General features: G+C 36.9%; 4 protein-coding genes across 5 annotated transcripts; all 4 read left to right on the top strand.

Annotated features, from left to right (window-relative positions):
- Positions 1-1,225: 1,225 nt before the first annotated feature.
- On the top strand, positions 1,226-2,941 carry LOC113726372 (neoxanthin synthase, chloroplastic-like). The gene has a single exon (XM_027250062.2). It carries the CDS (start codon positions 1,349-1,351, stop codon positions 2,834-2,836), a length of 1,488 nt encoding a protein of 495 aa, XP_027105863.2. The 5' UTR covers positions 1,226-1,348; the 3' UTR covers positions 2,837-2,941.
- Positions 2,942-5,688: 2,747 nt separating this feature from the next.
- LOC113726364 (mitochondrial fission protein ELM1-like) lies at positions 5,689-11,403 on the top strand. Its single transcript, XM_027250051.2, has 10 exons — positions 5,689-6,096; positions 6,748-6,986; positions 7,553-7,649; positions 8,431-8,580; positions 8,678-8,804; positions 9,632-9,744; positions 9,831-9,894; positions 9,981-10,074; positions 10,252-10,360; positions 11,113-11,403. Exons 1-10 carry the CDS (start codon positions 5,896-5,898, stop codon positions 11,212-11,214), a joined length of 1,296 nt encoding a protein of 431 aa, XP_027105852.2. The 5' UTR covers positions 5,689-5,895; the 3' UTR covers positions 11,215-11,403.
- A 2,217-nt stretch (positions 11,404-13,620) lies between these two features.
- On the top strand, positions 13,621-14,778 carry LOC113726357 (casparian strip membrane protein 3-like). The gene is made up of 3 exons (XM_072048831.1): positions 13,621-13,995; positions 14,141-14,264; positions 14,359-14,778. Exons 1-3 carry the CDS (start codon positions 13,697-13,699, stop codon positions 14,572-14,574), a joined length of 639 nt encoding a protein of 212 aa, XP_071904932.1. The 5' UTR covers positions 13,621-13,696; the 3' UTR covers positions 14,575-14,778.
- A 1,043-nt stretch (positions 14,779-15,821) lies between these two features.
- On the top strand, positions 15,822-22,646 carry LOC113726349 (OVARIAN TUMOR DOMAIN-containing deubiquitinating enzyme 6-like). Of its 2 annotated transcripts, XM_072075541.1 has the most exons (11): positions 15,822-15,961; positions 16,543-16,594; positions 16,683-16,760; positions 16,846-17,582; positions 18,191-18,352; positions 19,775-19,852; positions 21,105-21,183; positions 21,278-21,423; positions 21,637-21,702; positions 21,799-21,973; positions 22,133-22,498. In XM_072075541.1, the coding sequence occupies exons 4-11, from the start codon at positions 16,866-16,868 to the stop codon at positions 22,354-22,356; spliced, it is 1,647 nt and encodes a 548-aa protein (XP_071931642.1). In that variant the 5' UTR covers positions 15,822-15,961; positions 16,543-16,594; positions 16,683-16,760; positions 16,846-16,865; the 3' UTR covers positions 22,357-22,498. The 2 variants fall into 2 exon arrangements, with proteins under 2 accessions (XP_071931642.1, XP_071931638.1); XM_072075537.1 differs by having other exon boundaries at positions 16,543-17,582; positions 22,133-22,646.
- The last annotated feature ends 684 nt before the right edge of the window (positions 22,647-23,330 follow it).

Raw genomic sequence — 23,330 nt, 5'->3', positions numbered from 1 at the left:
TTTGTTCAGCACAGCAGCCCCTTGTTTGTGTTTGTAGTATGATACGATTCATTAATTCATGTTTGTAGTATGATCATGTCTGTGTTTATAGATATTGAGTTGATATTAAGTCTCTAATAGTAAGCGACCTAACAAAATGCACGTAAAAGCAAAAAAAAAAAAAAAAAAAAAAAAATTGAAAAAAAGTTGTGAATTGATCTAATGAATTTAAATTTAAAATAAAATTTGTTTTTAAAACAGAACTATTAGAGACACATAACAAAAAAATGAAAAAGAAAATAGCATTTCAGACATGCAGCGAAAATCCTATGTGAGGAAAAGATTCCCACAGAACACCAAAAATGTGATTTTTTTTTTTAAATAAGCATTATTGGTAAAATTTTGCTGCTAATGTCAGTAACTTGAATGAAGTGCTTTTTTTAAAAAAAAAAAAAAAAAAATCTATTTCGTAGTTGAAAGATCTAGAAAAAGATAAAAGAAAAAAAAAATTGAAAGATCCAGCAATCAATCTTGTGTTTTGTACCTTTTAGTTTGCTTTGGCAGGATTACTATTTTAGCTCGGACTCTAAAGCGAGAATCAAGGTAGGTTTCTTATCATGCACCCATTAATATCGCTCTAATCTAACAATACAAGGCATCCCTTTTTTTTTTTTTTATTTTTTTTTCCCAAAATCCGCTCTCTCTGACTATGATTTTTGGTTCCTATCCAAGAAAAAACAAGTCAGCACGGCAGCCCCACGAATTATTAAAAAAAAAAAAATGATGGGGTGCCGTGTTGGGCAGGAATGTTTTTAAAAAAATAAAATAAAATCGGCATGCATAGTTTTAGACATTAAGTAAGTCTGTCAGAGCCACATTTGCTAGATTTTTTTTTTTAATTTTTTGGTAATATTCTGAGGAATTAACCGATCATCATATACGCACCTGAGTAATTCTGTAAATTCTACTCCAACATATTTTACTAGTTTTGCATTACTACTTAACTAAAGCAGAAGATGATTTATTTTTTAACTAAAGACTAAAAGGTTGTCTAATATGACAACACAGGTGATAAAATGCCTAGCAGAAATGAGGCGCCATATGGACCATACGGCCAACTAGCTATGATTAAGTTAATAGCTACCAGAATCTACTATATTAATTCTTGTTAAAGTTGATAGAAACGACCAAGAACCGGTTATAAAAAGCATCCATTTCTTGCCATTGCTGGTCCTGGTTGATTCTTCATTGTCTTCATTAGACTACCTAAACGCTTTCTTCATCATCAATTCATCATAAACATTTCCCTTCACCCCTCCCTTTTCTGCCTAAACCATCGAAGTTAGACTTTCAATTCAGTGTTTTGTCAATGGAAACTCTTCTGAGGCCGTCTCCATTTCTTGCATTTTCAGCCTCTCATCCTCCAATGTCATATTCATCACTGAACCCTCCATTTGTTTCTCCCAAAACCAAAACTTCTGCAAGAAACGTTCGTAACAGAGTCAGAAGCAGCAAGTTTAATTCCTTTCTTGACTTAGAGCCTGCATGGAAACCTGAACCTTTAGACTTTGATGTATCGTGGCTTGATCCTTCTGATCGTCGCTTTGATTTGATCATCATTGGAGCTGGACCAGCTGGTTTAAGACTAGCTGAGCAAGTATCAAGATACGGGATTAAGGTATGCTGCGTGGACCCTTCACCATTATCTATGTGGCCAAATAACTATGGAGTTTGGGTTGATGAATTTGAAAGTTTAGGCCTTGATGATTGTTTGGACAAGACATGGCCCATGTGTAGTGTTTATATCAATGATCACAAGACTAGGTACTTAGACCGTGCCTATGGTAGAGTAAGTAGAAAGGAACTCAAGATTAAATTGTTAAGTGGTTGTGTTTCAAATCATGTCAAGTTTCACGAGGCTAAGGTTTGGAAAATAGAGCATCAAGAATTTGAGTCTTCTGTTGTTTGCACTGATGGAAGTGAGCTGAAGGCAAGTTTGATTGTTGATGCAAGTGGATATGCTAGTCCTTTTATTGAGTATGACAGGCCGAGAAACCATGGTTGTCAAATTGCTCATGGAATTTTAGCAGAAGTTGATAATCACCCCTTTGATTTGGATAAGATGGTTCTGATGGATTGGAGAGATTCCCATCTAGGAAGTGAACCAGATTTGCGCAAAGATAACTCAAAGATTCCAACTTTTCTGTATGCGATGCCATTTTCTTCAAATTTGATATTTGTTGAAGAGACCTCTCTCGTTGCCAGGCCTGTGTTGTCGTATATGGAGGTTAAGAAAAGGATGGTGGCAAGATTGAGACACTTAGGCGTTAAAGTAAGGAGTGTTATGGAGGAAGAGAAGTGTTTCATTCTGATGGGAGGACCACTGCCTAAAATCCCTCAAAGTGTGATGGCAATTGGTGGAAATTCAGGCATAGTGCATCCTTCAAGTGGCTACATGGTGGCGCGGACAATGGCTTTAGCACCGGTGTTAGCTGATACAATTGCAGAGTGCCTAGGCTCAACCAGAATGATTAGAGGGACTCCACTTTATGATCGAGTGTGGAAGGGCCTTTGGCCTGTTGAGAGGAGACGTATCAGAGAATTCCACTCTTTTGGCATGGAGACCCTACTGCAACTCGACTTGAATGGGACTAGAAGATTTTTTGATGCTTTCTTTGATTTAGATCCTCACCACTGGAAAGGGTTTATGTCTTCAAATTTATCACCAAGGGAGCTTGCCATGCTTTGCCTGTCTCTGTTCGGTCATGCCTCAAATCCTTGCAGATTGGACATGGTCACCAAGTGTCCAGGCCCTTTGGTCAGAATGATCCGTAATATGGCACTTGAAACCATTTGATTCTGCAAAATTATTTTTCATTTTCAGGAAAGACAGTGATGAAATAATTTTGTTATTTTGCAGAACTTTGTATTTGATGGAATGATTGTATGATTGTTGCTGTCATGAATTTTCACTAGAAGTTTAGGATTAGTCAAGTATGCATTATCTTCAGACATTTCCAATTCATTCAAACATATTCACTTCAGATTTTCAGCCAATGATTTAAGGCCTTCGGCATCAGAAAGTCACTTCAGTTCAATGACCCCGTGCTGCTGAAAATGAACAATATCAAGGACATGGCGAATCCTAAATATATAGTTGCCTTGTTAAGCTTGTAGAATCAATTGGCACTTAATAGTAAGTTAAAAAGCAGCAAATCAAAATGCTGAGGCTTGTGTTTTATATTCCTTCGACAAGAATATATTGTAAGAACAGTATGCTGATAGTCTGAACGAGTACTTCAGTACAAACTCATTTTAGGCAAATCATAGGATAAAATACCGTAGATGTTCTTTTGTAGTCGCTGATCAAGGTAACCAATCAGATGCTTCTTGTGGTTGAGTCCTCCCAAATTAACCAATCAGGCGTACTTTGAGTAAATGTAGGTTCCTCCCACCCTGACCATGGACTTGGTGGTGGTGTTTCCCCTTGATACGGTGGTGGTGGTGATGGCGACGGCGAGATTGAAGCACCACCAACTGGTGGTGATTCACTTGGTGGTTGTACTAGCGGAGGTGATGCATGTGGGGATTGAGTAGGTGACCTGTGAAAATCTGGGAGTCCAAAGAAAGGCCATGGGATGGGGGGCCATTTAAATATCCTGGGAAAGGCCATGAGAAAGGTGGTGAGGATCCACTTGTTGGCTTTGCTAGTGGAGGTGGAAAAGAAGGGGATGGAATAGGCGGCCATTTAAATCCTGGGAAAGGCCACGGGAAAGGTGGTGATGATCCACTTGGTGGTGAAGAAGGTGGCCAGTTAAATCCAGGGAAAGGATCCCAGTTGAAGCCAGACCAATGTGTTTTATCCGGATAGCTAGTCTTGATGCCATGAACAAAGTAAACCTTTCTAGGGAGGAAAGATTTTTCACTGTTTTCAGCAGCTAATACACAAGAAGCAGATAGCAGAATTGCCACAATAAGGTAGCCTAAACATGCCTTAAATGCTGCTGCTGCTGCTGAAGATCTCATTGCAACAATGTAGCTAAGCTCAGTAGCTTTTCTTGAGATGTTGCTTTTCAACCTCAACGAAGAAATTTATATGTGTGTCTGGGGTTGCAGATTTAGTATGGAAAGCTAATTATTTAATGTGCTTATAATTAGGCTGAGTGTAGCAGTACATTTCATCTCTGCTAAAGATCCCTCTATTAGCTACCTGCATTAATCTCAGTATCTTTCTTCTTCTTTCTCTTTGTCCAAGAACAGATAATCATTATGGTTGTTAAAATTTGTTTACATTCAGGGAAGTCTAGAAACCAAGCAGATCCTTGATTGCACCTGGCTTCATTTTGGTTAGTGGACTCCAGTATTTTTAACCATATGTACTTTGTATCCACACTAGTTGTTTCATTGAATCCTGAACTGTCTTCAAATCTGCAAATTCACAAACTCAATTTGCATAGGGGTTTTTCTGACGGGTGCCCGGTTGGCACTCATTACCATACCTAAATTCCATCCAACCTATTATGTATATATACACGCTAACAATTATTACTCTCTCTTATATTTATATACTTCTCCTAATTAATTTTACCTTTCCAAAATCTAACATCTCAAGTATATTTTAACGGCCCATTGGTATTGGTTCGGATGGTTTCGGGGTAGCCTAGTTATGTCTCGAAGTCGTGTGTTCGAGTCACCTCTTTACCGCTTGTGTATCCTTGGAGGGCGAGGTGCACAGGCGCAGGGAGATTAGTCTGGTAAAGTTGGAATACTCCCTGTATTGAAAAAAAAAAGTATATTTTAACGAGTGTCCAGAGATAGACCCTTCGCATAAAACAAAGTCTTTTAATAGCTATGGCAGAAAATCTAGGACAGAAAACAAAAATTAGCTCAATACATACGGTGGAATAAGTGGTATATCTATTGTATTAAATACAGAATTATAGCCATAATTTGGTTTATACTAAATGTTTTTCCTTTGTCTGTAATGCCAAGTATACTATCAAGGTTGGACTTAAAGTAAATGCAGCATAATCTGTTGTATCTTTCCCAAAAACAAATTAATACTAATAATAACGAATAATAATTAATAAGGCTAAAAGATGAACGAATAACAAACTAATAGTAATTAATAATGCTGAAAGATGAATCGAGTTAATACTCGAGTTGTTTGTCAACTACTCAAACCAAATTTCAGTAGCATTTTATGTTTCATATTTTTAAAACTCCATAAAAAATTCATTCGAGAGTTAAATTTGAATAAAATTTCAAATTCACTTAAAATAACACAAATTAAACTGGAACAAAATTTCAAATTTGTTAAAACAATCAAACAAATAAATAAGTTAAACTTGAACAAAATTTCAAAATGATCAAACATATTTGAACAAGAATGTTCGATTTGATTAGACACGTTTACATCTTGATAATTAATCCTACTAACAAAAATTTTGATTTGCGAAAATAGAAAAAACTCTTTAAAATAATCAAACAAATAAATAAGTTAAAGTTAAACAAAAATTTAAAATAGTCAAATAAATTTAAGTAAGAATATTTGATTTGATTAGACGCATATAAACCCTATTAATTAATATTTTTTTTTGAAGGAAACCCGATTAATTAATCCTACTAACAAAAGTTTGATATGAGAAAATAGAGAAAAAAAAAAAGTGCTGGAAAATAGAAAAGGTGGCAAGGTGGAATGGAAGAGGGACGGCATTGAGCGACTTTGCGGTTGTCCAAAGCCTTAACCCCAACCCCAAGACTTCAACTTTTCTCGTCCGTGACCAAAAAACTAATTTCAATACGTTTGCTTTTACTCCTTTGTTCTAGGTTTAATTCTTATTTCCTATCCAAATAAAACTTATATATTCGTGGGAAATAGTAGAATTTACAATATAAGAATATATAGCGAGAGAAATGAAGCCCATAAGGCTGCCGGAGCCGCCGGCAAGTCCACGGGCGATAGGCGGAGGAGTTGGCGGCATCACGGATATATTCGACGCCGGAGTCAGCGTTATCAGGCGGGCCGTTGTGATTGGTAACGGCTTCCCGGCTTCGGAGAATCAAAGCCTCGGCTTAGTTCATGCCCTCGGCCTCTCCAGCCACCATACTCTCTATGTGGGTTCTCATTTCTTCTTCACCTTTGTTTTTAGAAATTTTTTGGGGCATGGAATTTAGATTTTCGAGGTGTAAAATGTTAAAATGGAGTTTAAAGTTTCAGTTTTTTGGATCATGTACTATGATTGATGCTAATTTTTCTTACTTTTTGTCCTTTGGATTTTTCAAGTTTCAGTTAATTTTGATGTTAAGATGAGCATCTTCGGAAGCTGTGTTGGTGGGTTTTACTGAGATTGGTAGCAGGTCTTTGTTGGAAAATGTGAGGATTTAGCTCAAAACTAAATAAAATTGCAATCTTACCGTGAATAGGTGAAGATGTTAAAATAGGCTAAGCAGTGCAGCATGGGATTAATGTTGACAAAGCTGGTCGATATTACCTCTGGGGTAGCTTATTAGAATATAGTGCCTTTTAAAAAAAAAATTTGTACTTGTTGTAGTTTAGATTTTAGGAGTTAGGAGCTTCGGGTCAAGAATTTCGCATGGTTTGAAGGAAACTAGGCATGTTGGATTTGGTCATTTAGGAAAACTCGAAATGAGTCTGGTTGTAACCATGTGTTGCAGAGTAGCCTTTACTCTTTAGTTTTTTGCAAGTTTGTACAGACCTAGTGGGATTAGTTGTTGCTTCTGATGTGTAATTTGTCAAATATGCAGCGGGTAACAAGGCCAAGAGGGGGGGTCAATGAGTGGCTACATTGGCTTCCAGTCTCTGTCCATAAGAAGTTGTATATCATCATCACTCAGATTTATGGTTATTCTCGGATATTATTTTCTGGCAGAGGGAAAAAGCTAATGCCTCTGCCTTCAGAAAATGGTTTCAGTGCTGGTTTATCATCTGTTCTAGAAGCTGATGTCAAGAATATAGTTACTATGGCTCGTCAAACTTTTGAGAAGTAAGACCTTCCCCCTGAAATTAATTAAATTATGTATTCATTTTAGATAGCATTTTTTACTTGATTCCGTTCATTCGTAAATTGGTCTTGTTTCCTGGTGAAAATGTTTCTGATCTGTAGTAATAGCTATTAACATAATAACTTGATTGGACATGGATGTGGTTGTTAGCTTCCATATCACTTTAGCAAATAAGAGTCTGCAAGTCACTTGAATGCGTTGAGGTGAATATTCTGTAGGTATATCATTCCCTGGCTCCTGCTTATTCATTCTGTTGTCATCCGATTTGTTCAGTCACTATCATCCTCCATTTCCTGTGGATAACATAATACAGAAGCTTGAATAGTCCTATTAAATGGAAGCCTTTATTTGATAATGTTTCTTAAGGGCATTAATACCAATATCTTCTCACAACTGATAAATTTTATTCACATGTTTCTATGTATTTGTCTGTCTAGATCTGAAAGCAGATTTTTTTTTGGGCGTGCATAGAATGTAGAAAATCTAGAGTTTGACACCTCATGTGTTTTGTGCTACCTGAATGTAATTCTCACTTGCTTGTTTCCAGGGAAGGTCCATTACTAGTGGTGGCATGTGGTAGAGATACTATTTCAATCGCAAGCTCGATAAGACGATTGGCATCTGATAATGTATTTGTTGTCCAGGTATGTGAGAATTTTAATTTTTGACAAGCTGCCATCTGATCATTGTATCTTGGTTTTATAAATTCTTTAGGTTAAAATGATGAAGTTGACAACTTGAGGCATTTTGTAATTTGATTCTCTAGTGATATAACTTGAATCTGATATCCTCCAGGTCTTCAAATGTCGCACTTAATATTTTTTAGTTGTGCTTATCTGTGCTAGGAATTTATTGGGTATTCCAAAGCTCACATATACTTGAGCCTTCAGAATTTTTTGTAATTGAAAAATGTATTTTCCCAAGAGAATGATGCATAGAATTATGTCATACATATAGTTTTCTCTTCAGAATATTACTTGTCTCTGTCTCTATCCTCCTGCTTCCAGTATGAAATCGAAAAGCAAATTGTAAATTTAGTAGCTTTCACAGGTTCTGGCTTTGAGTGAGATTTATTGCTTTGCTTTACTTTATAATCTTCATAGTTGTACATAAGCTGATTTTCTACATCTTGTAGTTATATCTGTTGCCATTTCCCTGTGTCTTTGTTTCAATCTTTTTTGACTTGTCCTTGTGTCAATTCTATTGGTCTAACTTAAATATTTTGGAATACAAACTAATTTTCTGTTGCAGAACAGTTTGTTTCATCAGGATTATCTTGTCAACATATCATTTCTACTTCTGTTCTTGTGGTGTTCAACCCTGTTTTCTGTCCCTTGCACTGTTTTGATAATAGATTACTGTTTGCTTTTACCATCATCTTGAGGCTAACCACTATCAGAATTATGACTAATAATTTGGTTACAGATTCAGCATCCAAGGTCCCGTTTGGAAAGATTTGACCTGGTGATTACCCCTCAGCACGACTACTATCCTCTGACTCCTCGGGCCCAGGAGCAGGTTCCTCGGTTTCTACGGAGGTGGATAACTCCACGTGAACCTCCAGATAGGCATGTTGTATGTATTCTGTCTATGGAAATAATTTTATCAACTGGGAATAAACTACTTTAAAGAGTTTGAAGTGTGTCCACTGATATATGCCCCTCAATATCAGGTCCTAACAACAGGAGCTCTTCATCAAGTTGATTCTGCTGCTCTTCGTAGTGCAGCTAGTGCTTGGCATGATGAGTTTGCGCCTTTAGCAAAGCCATTACTTGTAGTTAACATTGGAGGGCCTACAAGTAACTTTCTTACATTTTCACATCCTTGATATTTCTATGTTCTGTTTGGTTTTTGTCTCTTCCGTTAAAAGTTTCTGTTGGCTTCGTATTATATCAAGGGGATTGGTAGGTGATTGTGTTGGTATGAGGAGATAGAGAGAGGGAAGGGAGAGAAAGAGATTTGTATCAAAGGAGTTAGGAGCTTAGTTTATGTAGGGTGTGCTTTAGTGTTATCAAAATATGGCGTGTTAGGTGCTAATTATGAAATTACATTGTAAAACATGGCATTAGCAGACATTTGTGTCAACAGATTTTGTCACTCCAGGTTCAGCACAGTACTAAATATCTGAAAATATGTTCTGCTGGTTTTTTACACTTCTGCTGTCAAGAATCTTTTACACTTCTATTGCTGAAGCTTTTGGCTGGCCCAACACCCTGTAGTTCAGGCTACTTGTTATCTATTAGTTCCTGATATTCAGAGTGATTGAAGTGGCAGCCTTATAGTAGTTGGACATGTCTTGCATGAGTGGAAATTAGGTCTTGTTGGCATATCTTCCAATTCATGCAAGACAATTTCCAACCATGCTTCTTGGGGCATGTAGATGTCTTCTGAGCCTGTATAATTGATAAATCAATTAAAGAACTTAGAATTTGAATTAAAATATTCTTCATAATCTCGGATTAGTATGTTTTTGAGATTTCTTTTATGCTTCCCTCACCCATTTCTAGCTCTTTTATGTTTTTGACATTTCTCTAGTAATTTTTATCTTTTTCACTTTTGGTATCTGCTTCCCAAGCCATGAGTTGTTTCTATTTGAGAGTAATAGCTTATGCTGGATTTCAATTAGGGTATTGTCGTTACGGTGGGGACCTTGCAAAGCAGCTGACTGCCTCTTTACACAATGTTCTTGCAAGCTGTGGGAGTGTAAGAATTTCTTTCTCAAGGAGGACACCTGAAAAGGTATCTAGAATAAGCGTCCCTTGTTTTTAACATAATAGAAGAAGTTTATAATTGACTCTGCTTTTTCTGGTGTCTGTTGTTGAAAGATTTCCAATATTGTGGTGAAAGAATTTGGAACTCATCCAAAAATAAACATATGGAATGGTGAAGGTAAACTTCCCCTGGTTTCTTTTTAGAGTAGCTGGAGACATATAAAGAAGGGAACCTGATTGTGACTACTGTGTAATCCTTTGTAGAGCCAAATCCACACATGGGGCATCTAGCTTGGGCTGATGCATTCATCATCACAGCAGACTCAGTTAGTATGCTAAGTGAAGCTTGTAGCACTGGGTATGTTTGAGGAGAATCTTAATGGTTATTGAAACTTGGAGTTTGCTGCTGTTTCAGCTTCTTTATATATATATATATATATATATATATGCATGTATGTATGTATGTATGAATATGTTTGCATATATGTACATACACTACAATCTCAATTTGTAAATATTGCTTGGCTTTTCGCAGAAAGCCTGTATATGTAATTGGTGTTGAGCGCTGTACCTGGAAGTTTGTGGAGTTCCACAAAACTCTGAGGGAAAGAGGCCTGGTTCGCCCCTTTACAGGTCTTGAAGATGTAAGTACAGAAGCATGATAACCATCTGAGAAGACTCGTGTTTTGGATGTTTTGTAATGCATCTTTGACAGCACCTTATTTATTCTACTACTTGGGGTAACTGTAAGCTTTTGCCTTTTAGCCTTAAGTTGATTCCTTTTCTTTGGGCTGGCTAGAGGAATGGCTCTTATTAGAGATGTATCTGCTAAAGCCACCCCGATGTGTATTTTCTTGTTTAGAAAGATATTTTTAATTGGGCATCTGAAATCTTTCTAAACTTGAGATTTGTGGAAATTCACGAACGCAGCACTTTGTGGTCAGTCGAAGAGCGGTTTTCTGGTTCTCAAAATTTTCACATCTATTTAATCAATTAATGGTTGAGCTTATTTACTCAATGAGCAGTTTTCTAGTTTTCAAAATTTTCACATCCATGTACTTAATTAATGGTTGTGCCTATTTACTCAGGAGTAGTTTTCTGGTTCTAAAAATTTTCATAGCTATTTATTCAATTAATGGTTATGAAAGTAATGTCTTTTTGTGCTGCTCAATCTTACCGCTTATCTGCTCATTTTAAAACCTTGAATTGAGTGAACTTCATTTGCCTATGCCTGCGCCTTATCAGCTTCTAAATTATCCTGAAGGTAAAAAATCATATGTTTGAGTGTTGCTGTCTACTATATGTTCAAAATGTGAGGTTTCAGTTACCTACGGTTTGAATATTGGTTGTCATCAATTAACTTAAATTGTTCTGTGGTCAACTTTTCAACATGCAGATGTCAGAAAGCTGGAGTTATCCTCCTCTGAATGACACTGCTGATGCAGCCAGCCGGGTACACCAAGCACTCACTGAGCGTGGATGGGCACTGCGACCATAGAAATGTTAGCTCCTCTGTTGTTATGATCTGTTTCAATATATGTAACTTCTGCCAATACAAAGCTGATGTTTTTTTGTAACTCCAGTTCATTCCAAATTATAGCCAGGTAGAGAATATCTTTGTAAGTACTGTTGGCCTATTCTTTTCCCTTCGGGGGTTTTGGTATATATAGAATAAGTTTGATTACTACCCGGCTTGTAGAATAGAATGTTATGCTAGTTCTTCTCGTGCCCTATTGTCATAACAGAAACTACTATTCTCTCTTTAAAGGGCATGAGTTTTCAGTATCGAAGTCTCTTCCTCATTGTGCCTTCTGATGCCAGTTTTTATTAATTTGAATCCCAATTTTTCCCGTCGCATACCCCGAACAAAGGTACTTTCCGATGGAAGTCATTATGCAATTTGCATAAGTTTGTAATAACGTACTGCTCTAATGCCAATATGTGTGTTTTTTGAGACATTATGACTTATTCAGTGGATGCATTGCAGTTGCAGGCCAATTTTGAACTTTTAGTTTATGACATTGAGAATGATAGTTGAGGAATAGCCATAACTATTTTTACACACGTTTCAACAGTGTAATTTCACTTCTAGAACACGTGAGGCTGGCTGGGAATTGAGTTGAAAAGTGTCGCCAGAAGTTTTAATGTTCAAGCTAGTTTCCAATGGTTGAAATGGTGGTTTTACTGAAGCCATGAAGCATATAATGATGAGAACTTAGAAATTGCAGCATATCTGCTCCATTAAATATAGTCTTCGGTTAGTGTGCTTAACAGCTCAAGTTCCTTCTTGTTGCCCCTTTTGGGTAGGAATCATGGTTCAAAGTCCGAAGTTGAGGTTGAGCTCGTGGTTCGGACTGTTCTGTATCGATTTCGGCATATCGGATTTGTTTGGATTGTAAGTTATTTGGGATATTTTTAGTAGCACTTTTTGTAACGTGATGTATGTGAGATAAAAAGGTATATTGGAAATTGTAATGATGATGTAAGCAAATAAAATTGGGAAAATAATGTTCAATTCAAACAAACCCGATTGCGGTTTTGGCGAAATACAAAATTTTGAAATATTTAATATTCTAAAAATGTAAAAAAATATGATAAACAAAAATAATAAAAAATTACCAATAATAATAAAAATTCGAGTTGACTCGGAAAGATTCGAAACGATTTGGCCGTTTTTCTCTGTCTCGGAAACATCTCGATCGAGTTCTCGGTGTTTTGGTCGAGTTTTCAGCGATTCATTATTTCGAAATTATTTTGCTTCCGTATCGGATCGGAAAGTCCCGTTTCGGTGACGGATTGGCTGAGTCATCTCGATCTTGGTCGAGTCTTTGAACTATGGTAGGAATTGATGTATTTACCTGTTTTTTGGCTTATACATTTGAGATCATTCTCCCAAAAATGTTTTTGTTATGACAGCAAAGTGTTAACTCGCTCAAGGTTCACCTGGCTATATATCTTTTCGCCAAAATTTGTGATGCTTTTACAGCACCAAGAAAGGAACGAAAAATGTGAAGCATCATCAGTGATTTAAACATAATCGGAATAAGAGCATTCTTTTAGTACTATTCTTAATTTTCAGCATGATCTCCATTATCACGAGCACTTTTTTTTTTTTTTTCCCCAATCTGCAGCTGCAATAGTTCCAGATGCCATTTGCCATTCAGTCAAGTGACATTGCCTAAATGTTTTATCAAGAAATTTTTGCGGTAGATATGGTAGCCATCAAATGTGACTTCTCCTATTAGTCTAACCTAATCCTCAAAGGCAGCAAAATGGTTATAACCTAATCCATTTGATTGCGAAGCTAATTCGTATAATCTGAATTTACAGGAGGGTTTTTTGTAAAATTGAAAGAGTTAAGAGGGTTTGTATTGTACCTCGGCACGTTATTATATGCACTTTTGTTGACATTAGAATTCGATGTATAGAATTGCTTCTGCTTTTCAATGCGCTCAATAATAACCCCAAAGCATGGCAGATGACCTAACATTTGATCGGCATCTATTCATCATATGATCTGCATCTTACGTGAAATAACAACAATGCATAATTTCCTTGATCTTCCGCAACAGTCTAATTTCTTTGAAAAATTCAGTTCTTCAGTTCTTGTTCTATACTGAGGATCATACTAAATAAAAGGTTCCTGTTCCTGGTGCTTTTGCTCTTTTTTATGGTCTGAGTAAACCAATCAAGTATTTGCATTTTAATCATCTAATTGTTTTCCCTCTGTGGAGCAAGTGATGCAACAACTCTCCTAACTACATTGTATATTATTCCACCCATACAAGTAATCCAAGGTTGTTAATTCCTCCATAGTTTGTTAAAGCCAGAACTAATCCATTAGCTGTTCTCCTTCATCTAGTTGTACTGTACTATATATTGGACCAGCAATCCTACTTTTCATCATAACAAGCTTAATTTCATTTCTCCCCTAGCACAGTTGTTCAGTCACATACATCTTCTCATTACCTTCAATTCCAATGGAGCCAAGTCACTCAACCAAGAGCAACCCTGAAACAGCGATCCTTATTGACTCCAAATCTGCCAAAGGTAAATCTACTGCTGCTCCTGCCGCAATTACGGCTACAACAAAAGCTACACCTTACAGGAAAGGAGGATGGAAGAGAGGGGTCGCGATTTTCGACTTCATTTTGAGGCTTTGTGCCCTCATTGCTACCTTAACTGCCACCATTACTATGGGAACTACTGATCAGACACTCCCTTTTTTCACACAATTCTTCCAGTTTCAAGCAAGCTATGATGACCTTCCAGCTTTCTCGTACTGCATCATTCATTGCTTCTATTGTTCTTCAGTGACTATGAATTTCTTGAATTTACTGATATCCCACTTAACAACATCAAATTATACATTATGTCATGATAAAAAATATGCCAAAACTTTTAAACACAAAATGATTATGCAGATACTTCGTGGTGGCGAATGCAATTGCTAGTGGCTACCTTGTTCTCTCCTTGCCTTTCTCAATCGTCTGCATCGTTCGACCTCATGCAGCCGGAGCAAGATTAGCACTTCTCATCTTTGACACAGTAATATCCGAAAAGCCTTTTGAACTCACTTATCTTCAACTCTTTGGTTCAACAGCTGACAGATCCTGCCTGTATTATTCCAATGCTTCTGCAGATGCTGTTGGCTTTTACCACTGCTGCAGCAGCTTCCGCGGCTGCCATTGTCTATTTGGCTCACAACGGCAATCAAAACGCAAATTGGCTTGCAATTTGTCAGCAGTACACTGATTTTTGTCAGCGCGTAAGCGGGGCTGTGGTGGCCTCATTCATGGCAGCAGTCACCTTCGTATTCCTGGTCGTGCTTTCTGCTGTGGCTCTTCGTAGACGCTAAGCAAAATATGGACTCAGAACTTTCTTCTTGGCTTCAATGTGCATTGTTTTACTAAACTTGTTTCAACCCCTCAATGATTTTTCAGCACAGATGGGAAACTACGTAATATTGTGTGTTTACATTTGATAAATCGAATGCAGTTGTGTACCCTTTTCAGAGTGTATACGTATTCTTCCATTCAGTAAATCAATTTCTTTCTTGTTATATATATACATATATATATTTATTGATGCAGTTAACTTAGTAGACTAAAGCTTTTCTTTTGTGGTTTTAAAGCATGTAAAATTACTTGTAAAATGAAGGCAGTTCAACCTTCAAGACGAAATCCAAAAACTGTCTTTAGCAGAGGATTGATCAGACAAGACAGAAAACCATGGATTGATATATGATGAATAATTATTCTTGGAGTCAGATTGCAAGATTGCCACCTTGACTTTAGCGTTGAACAAACCATTATAGAAGACAAATTGCTGTCATCCCATTATGTTGCCACGCTTTATGGAAGTTTAGGAGTAAAAAGTGAAATTGTTTAGGAGTGAAAACTGAAAACAAATTTGAATCCAATGCGGTGTGGGTGTAATTGATGAAGGGTCCGGTCCGTCAAATTGAAGTGTGGCTCAGCTTTGTCCAATCATACAATTTATCAGTGCAATATTTGATGTAAATTAATAAAAGTTCAGTGTAAACTAAATTTGTCGATCCTACGATAAAGTTGGTGTAAAAATTACGTTTACATTAAAGTTACATGACGTTACAAGAAAAATTATAAACAATTATAACAGTCAGATTGAAGCGTTCAGAACTCAACTTAAGTGACCCGTGATACATAATTCTACCAGATAATTTAATGTGAACGACGAACTAAATTACTTAATGCACGAAACCATCAATCCAACTTCATAAAAGTTGATTTCAGTTAAATCTGCAAATAATTAAACTAAACTTGAACATGATTTTATATTCAACAAAAATTTTTGAGTTCAGCTCTTAAATTCAAACTACTCGAATTCTACTCAAATTTGACTTGATAAAAATTGATTTGAGTTCGATTCGAAAAGTTTGAACATCAATCGAAATTACATAGTAATACAAAAAGACGACCTTGATCATTAGGGTATTAGGATTAACCTATGCGGGCCAATTGTCACGTGGCATTTGGCATTTTTCTCTCCATAAAGATTCATCCTCCCAGCCTTTTTTTCCCTTCTCCTTTTTCCCAAAATTTCCACACCCCTTTTTCCATGTCCTATAAAATCCCTCATTTTCCATCCCCACTTTTCCACACATTTATCTTCGCCTCGAAGTTATTATCCTCTTAACGCTTTTTCTCTCTTTCACATTCCAAGAACCCTAGTCTTCACTCAGCACTTGTACTAGCTCAGCTCAGGTGAGTCTTTCCCCTATCTCGGACACTGAGTCAACTGTAGGGTTCCCAATTCAATATTCATCACAGATATTCGTGCTATTACTGTGTCTCTTGATTGGGTCTCTGCTGAGTCTGATTTCCTTTGATTGATTGGAATTTCATTTCCAATTACCTATTTATTTTCAGGGTTAGGATTTTGATTTTCTTGATGATCAGTCTCAAGATTGATGCTTTTTCTTGTCTTTAGATTAAAGCTATAATATCGGTGAATCTGATATTGCGGTTAACGTTTTTGTTCTTTTGTTGGAACAGTTGATGATGTGTTCACATCAATTGTCCTTTTCTGGTCAATTTTGTAGGTTTTTTTTTCTTATTTTCTTTTTCTTTTGGATTTTGATTGCATGCTTGGTTTGTATGAGATAAAGCCTAGTCGATTACTTACTTTGTTGTCGTCTTTTGGATTTTTTTGGATTGAATTTTATGTTAGTTTGTTGTCGTCTTTTGGAATTTTTTTTTGGATTGAATTTTATGGGTTTGTCATTTGGGTGTACTTCGATTTTGAGGATACATGTGTTCATTGGTTATTATACATTTGATTGCAGTTTGGGCAATTGGAGCCATATTGAGCTGCAAAATCTTTTTTTTTTGTTCCGGGTAATTTCGACAACTTTACACAAAAGAGGGTTTTGTTATTTGAGATTTAGGAGCTCAAGGTCTCATGAGAATTTTTAGGGGAATGCAGAAAGCCATTTGCGGGGATCAGAGTGAATTGGGCTGTAACAAATCATTCAGCCGTGGAATTGGTGTGACAGCGCCCAAGGCCAGAACACGTGATAAATTCAAATCTAAGTTTTCTTACCTCTAATTCTGGTTGAGTAAAACAGTAATTTGTGCCAGGGTTTCAGTTTTTAGAAGAGATTAGAAGATGACTCGAATCTTGGTTCAAAGAGGTTCTGCAGGATCTTCATCGTCCTCCAACCAGAGCAGACCTTCAGCATCAGCATCGGCACCAAGTTGCTCTTCTTCTACGCCAGCTCCAGCCCAGTCGGTGGTTGCTAATAATAACAACAATTATCAAAATCCAGTTGTTTCAGCTGAAAAAGATGATGAATTGGCAATAGAAGCACAAGAAAAGAATGTTGTAGATGATTGTTCTGATATTTCTGGTGCTTTTGAGAGTAAGGGAGTGAGTAATGATGATCTTTCACCAACAAGCTTGGATAGTAATGAGAATGAAGCAGATGAAAAAACTGTTGAAAATGAGTCGCTTCCTAGGGATGATTTTACGAGTACGGGCGATTTGTTAAAAGACTTTGGTGGATTGAGTGTGGTGGAAGAAGAAATTGAGGGCTTGGTTGGAAGTTCATTGCAAATGGTTACGGGAAGTACATATCCACCGCCGCCTCCTGTTCCTCCTCCTAGACCTTCTTCAATGAACTCAAATCTCAGGAGATCTGCATCAGGCACTTCAAGTGCTGTGCGGGTAGGATCATCTAGGAGAACTGCTGGATGGCCAACTGTTTCAACGAGGACTTCGCCAACTGGATCTCGACCTTCGTCTCCTCGATCTCACTGTGAAAGTGAAGGTTATAATAGTGCTGATGAGCAAAGTCCTTGCTTTGGATCCTCATATGATGATACAGTATGTCAAATTTAATTTTAGTACTGAAGTGTGGTTTTGGTTTCTGTATATCTGAGATGTTTTGTAACTAATTCTTAACCCAGAGTCAGTGCCATTCAGTACTCAACTGCTGATGCCAGTTGATTTACTTAAAAAAGGTGTATCCTTACAGCTAAGTGATTATGGAGCTTGCGCTCTACTATTTCATTTTATGTGTTCTTGGCTTGTAGAAGCATTAATCCTGTTATAGATTGAAGGTCCACGGACAGCATAAGCTAATGATGTTTTTATCTACATGTTTACTTTGACTAATTGCTGATATAAGATGAGAACTAGTGAAGCAGTCTGTTTTATGATTTCCTTTACGGCGTATCTGATTAATTTTATTCATCAAGTGAATAAAAATGGAAAATAGGTATTGTCTTGATACTTCTTTGATGTTATCACGCTGAATTAGGCAACCTTAATCCTAACTCTAAGAGCCATAGCCAGTTAATGTTATCACTCTGCTTCCTTTGGAAGGTTCCTTAAGACACTGTTAGCCTGGAAGGAGAACAAGGTCATCTATTATATTTGGAGATTTATGATGTCTTTAATGTTGTGAAATTGATATGTAGTGTTTGTGTCAGGAGAGGGAACGACAGTTTGAGATGGATATAAGGCGGGACAAAGGATTGGAAGTTAAGAAAATGCTGGAGGATGGAAACTGCCTCTTTCGTGCTGTTGCTGATCAAGTTTATGGTGACTCTGAATTACACGACTTGGTGCGGCAGATGTGCATCGATTACATGGTATGCTCTAGCATTTGGTTTTCCTTCTTGCATTCAATGTCTGTTTCTTTTGGGATTGTTGAACTACTGGACAGGGACTAGAGTTTTTTTTTTCTTTGGATATTCTTAGGCAACCCAAATAATGCATTAGCGCTGTTTAGTTGCTGGAGGTTAGGACCAATCTTCCCTACTAATAGCCAGATCTGACTTGTCTCCTGAGAATTGCTTATGTCGCTTCCATATTGGTCGGACATGTATCAACATGCCTGTAAGATCCTGTAAAAGTCTTCTGAATTCTCATGCATCAGTTTTTCTACCCTTGGTCTCTTTTCTGCGCTGTGTAGATGATCTTTTGCGGCTAATGTCATTCTATCAGCCACTTAGAAGCTGGGCTTATATGCAACTACTATTGTCATTTCCCTGGACAATGGCTTTTACACGCTAAAATGCATGCCTTGAGTTGGACGAGGTTTAATGGGTGCCATCTTTTGTATAAGTTTTGTTGATGACTAAAATGGTTGCTGTATCAGTTTATGTTTGGTTTCCCTTCTATTTACATAGTGTTTTGAGGAATGATGATGGTATAATGAATTGGTCATATAATAAGAAAGAGCGAGATGCAATGGCTACAGTCTAGAGAATCTCCTAACCGTTGGTTATGAATGAAGGATGGTGTATATCCTGTAGAGTATATCCCTTCTATCATGTTTATTTTAGGGTAAAATTACTTAGTTGCCATAGGTTTAAGAAAGGTTTATGTTGATCCCTTAAGGTTTTGAAAAGTGTCATTTGGTTTTGTGGTTGCTCTCTATTTGATCAAACTGTTGACTGAAGAGATATTCTTATTAGTCTTTGACCTATAGTTGTTTCATGGCCTCCATTTCTCTTCTTTTGTTTACTTTGCTTACTTGTGAAGTATATTACTAGGATAACTTTCTTGCTTCATCAAATTTCAATTCTTTTCGTAGGTGTTTTTCCGTTGTTTTTTAGCACATTCTTTTCTAAGGTTGGTTATGTTCTGACATGTGGGTATGTAGGTGTTATTCTTATTAAGATGTTTCTGGAGTTCGTTTCTTACTCTAGTAGATACTCAGATATACTAATTTATGGTGAATTTGAGTGAGTAGTTAGGAATATTGTTTTGCTTATATACAATGACCTAGTACTTCAGTAGAGTTCTATAAACGTCAGAACTGATCCAAGTTAGGCTTTGGAAGCGAAGTACTCTTCCCAATGTGAAGGTTGCAAATCATTTTATGTGTTGATTTGCATATGGTGGATGGTGTAATGATGTTTAATTTTCTATTTGGTTTCTCTTAAAACTTCATTGGCAAGTATGTCATTTTGAGCTGTTTTTACTCATGTACCTTTTAACTTATATTAGCATTCGATCCCAATTAAAAGTTTGTGTTGAATATCTTCAATTCATTTATATTTTCCTAGGAACGAGAAAGGGACCACTTCTCACAGTTCATAACAGAGGGTTTTACTTCGTATTGCAAGAGAAAAAGAAGAGATAAGGTATGCCTATCAGATCATTTTTTGCTTTATTTGGTGCTTTCTTTTGGAAGGGGTTTCTATCTGTTTGAGATTGCTGTGCTTTTTCACTGCTACTTGTTTTTGGTGTTGTGTAGTGAATTGTCATGACGGAGATGATTTTGGATTTATCCTTGTTTATACATAAGTAGTTTTGAACAGTATAAACAGCCATTTTCTCCTTTGAGGGTCTGAGATTCCCATAACTGAAAATGACATTTGTTGGGGGCTGTTTAAGTACTTTCTTCAGTCTTACCAATACCACAAAGTCGCTCTATTTGGTGTCAGTTGGATCAATACCAGCACTATGTATATCCATATGCTACACATCACTTCTTTTTGGGTCTTAGCAAAACCTTAGCCAGATCCTTGGAATTAATGATTCCCGAGTCCCTGTTCTGGAGTTAAATCCACAATAATCCACACACATGATCTGTTGCTTTCTAAAAAATGTACTAAATTTTGAGAAATGCTAATTCTTAGTCTCTTATTCTTTTGTATTCTTTATATTCATTCCCGAACTACTATGTCTTGTGGGCTTAATTTGGCCAGTCTCCAGTGAGCTATTCCTTTTGAACTTCCCAGAGTTCACTGGTCTATGAATGTCATATTTCTAGTGGTTTGATTTCTAAATAATCTGCCCAAATAACGGGGGACGAAGTATAGATAACTAGTGTCAAATTTCAAGTTGAGTCGAATGTGCCACTTTGTTAGTATGGCGCATGAAAAGCATCTTTGCCATTGCTTTGCTTTGTCTTGACACAATTTGCTTTGTGCGTTATAATTTTACTTTCTTTAAGCAATTTGTCATCCAAAATACATCAGAGTCGGTTATTGACTTATTCTTGGAAAAAAGAGGCTTTAATTTCTGATTTACTTATTATACAGTAGTCTTTTGTTTACTTAATTGAGTATGCATTTTAAAGCTGTCCTTTTTCTTTAATTATTATTCTCATGCTTTTGTGGGATTTGGATGTTAATGCATACTCTCTTTTGGCTTGGTGTTTACAGAAGTTGAAATTTTAGTAGAATAGTGTTTCAATTATCTGTCTGTCAATACATGTCTTAAGCTATACCAACCATCGTTTTACGGATGACTACAATATTAAATGATGAAGGGACAAGGAGGAGCTCTCATTTTGTGGAAATTTGAATAACTCTAATTAAATAAATTGAAGTTGATCACGGAATCTATTGTTGAAATGGTTGTCCTACTTAACACTTCCACTTTATGTAGGTGTATGGTAACAATGTGGAGATTCAAGCCCTGTCTGAGATGTACAATCGGCCTATTCATATATACTCTTATACTACAGGTGGGTAGGATGAAGGATAAGTCTGTGATTGTATCTGGATTTGAACCTGCTCTTTTGTTAGTCAACTATTTTATTTGAGTATCTGTTGTTTCAGAGCCTATCAATATATTCCATGGAAACTACAACACAGACACTCCTCCAATACGACTCAGTTACCATCATGGGAATCATTACAATTCACTTGTTGATCCCCGCAGATTAACAGTTGGTGCTGGGCTGGGGTTTAGTAGTCTACGCGGGGTAAGTTTGAATCTGAAAACACTAGTCAAAAGTCTGCAGACATTTAAAGAATTTTCTGGAGTGGATGCCATTGATTCAATCTAGAGAATAAATAACTTGAGTTATGGATGTTTTAAGTTTTTTATGTATTTGCTTCTAATCCAAGGGTTAATTGTGCACCTTGGTCGTGATGGTTAATTCTTACGATTGCTTTCTGTTGACTTTGTTTTACAGACAAATGTTGACAAGGATCAAGTGAAAGCAGCTATCAAAGCACAGCAGGATCAGCAGATTGATAATGTGAGGAGAACGTGGCTGAGTGTATTAGCTCTGTTCATTTTTTTCAGAGGGACATTAGTATCTTAATTTTCATTATGGGTGTACATGTGTTGTTAGGCACTACTTGCTGAAGGACGGTTTTACTCAGATCTTGAACTTACTGAAAAGGAAATTGAACGCATGGTGATGGAAGCTTCTAGGGCTGAGTATCTTTCTAACAACACGTTCAAGCAACAGCTTGGTCATAGAGAATCTTCTACTTCGGGTGCTGAACCATCATCATCTGGAGCCAGTAAGTTTAACTTTCTTTTGTCCACTTTTTTATCCTCTCTCTCTCAGCCTATCACATGTGATTGATTCTCTGTCTGACTTCTGGGTTTCCTAGGCCAAATAAACTGGAAGAGTTTTCCTCTAGCATTATGTTTTGACCAAATTGTGGAATTAAATATAGGGTCATCTATCAGCGAAACCAAGAAGGAAGGGGGACGCGATTCTGCATTGCCTGAGTGTGTCCTGAGTAGCAGCATTCAGATCGTTCTGTCAATGGGCTTCAGCTATCTGCAGGCAATTGAAGCCTACAGCATATTCGGGGATGATGTGGACTCTATGGTCTACTATCTTGTAGAAACCAGCAGCAGCAGCAGCAGCAGACGCAAAGGCAAGGCTACTGAATGAGGAGGAAGTGTTAAAATGGCATTAGGTGCTAAGTAGAATGTGTTACTTTCTTGGATGATCGTATCTTTGCCTCTGCCTTCTTGAATTGTTTACACTTCTCCTGATCTTTCTAACAATAAAAAAATGAGCTGCGTTTAGGGAAGCATGTAGGCTTCAACTGTGATGGGTAAGGTAGACTTCGATGAATCCTTTGGCTCTCATAATGGTGCTAATGACTGGTGGATGCAATGTGTCAAGTTTCATTACCAATTCACTTTGTGTCTAATTCCAAGCACAGTTAAGCAGGAAAAGCTGGAAAGGTTGTGGATGTTTTAGAATTAATGTTCCTTAGTAAATGTTGCGTAACGCCGGGGGTGCTATGATTGCTACAACTCCGCGAGGGTCATGATCACCCATCACAAAAATCACACGAATATCTTATTATGGTAGTGGTGGTGCCTGTATATATACACACAAATGCTTTTTTATTATCATATAAATTTAGGGAACGGGATGGATGGGTTGAGTGATGAAAATGGAGTATGAGTGAAAGGTTCGAGCTCGAGACCCTGTAACAAAAAAAAAATTTTTTTTGGAAAGTTGTAGACTTTCAAGATGTGGTAATTAATTTCTAAATGGACCAAAAATTAAAACCTAACAATTTCATTTCGGTTAATTGAATTTAACTACGCCTGATTTTTTTAATAAATTTGATTTTGTGACCTGTCAATTTCAAGGAGTGATAAGTTTTGTTGTCACGTAACAGGTAAAAAATGGGTAAAAAAAATATAAAAAGCAAAAATATTAAAAATCTATAAGATCTAGTTGAGTTTTATTTAAATGAAAGAAAAAGTAACAAACCCAAAAAAAAAAATTAAAGCAGGCCACCCTTCACGTCATCCATCATTAAACAAGGTACAACACTAAGATATTGCACATATTGCATAAAAGCTTGTACTATAATCTGGAGTACAAGGAACTCTAATCGAGCTCGC

Source organism: Coffea arabica, chromosome 1c (genome assembly GCF_036785885.1).
Source record: "Coffea arabica cultivar ET-39 chromosome 1c, Coffea Arabica ET-39 HiFi, whole genome shotgun sequence".
Taxonomy (NCBI): domain Eukaryota; kingdom Viridiplantae; phylum Streptophyta; class Magnoliopsida; order Gentianales; family Rubiaceae; genus Coffea; species Coffea arabica.
The sequence above is the reverse complement of the archived record's forward strand: the minus strand, read 5'-3'. Positions and strand labels throughout refer to the sequence as shown.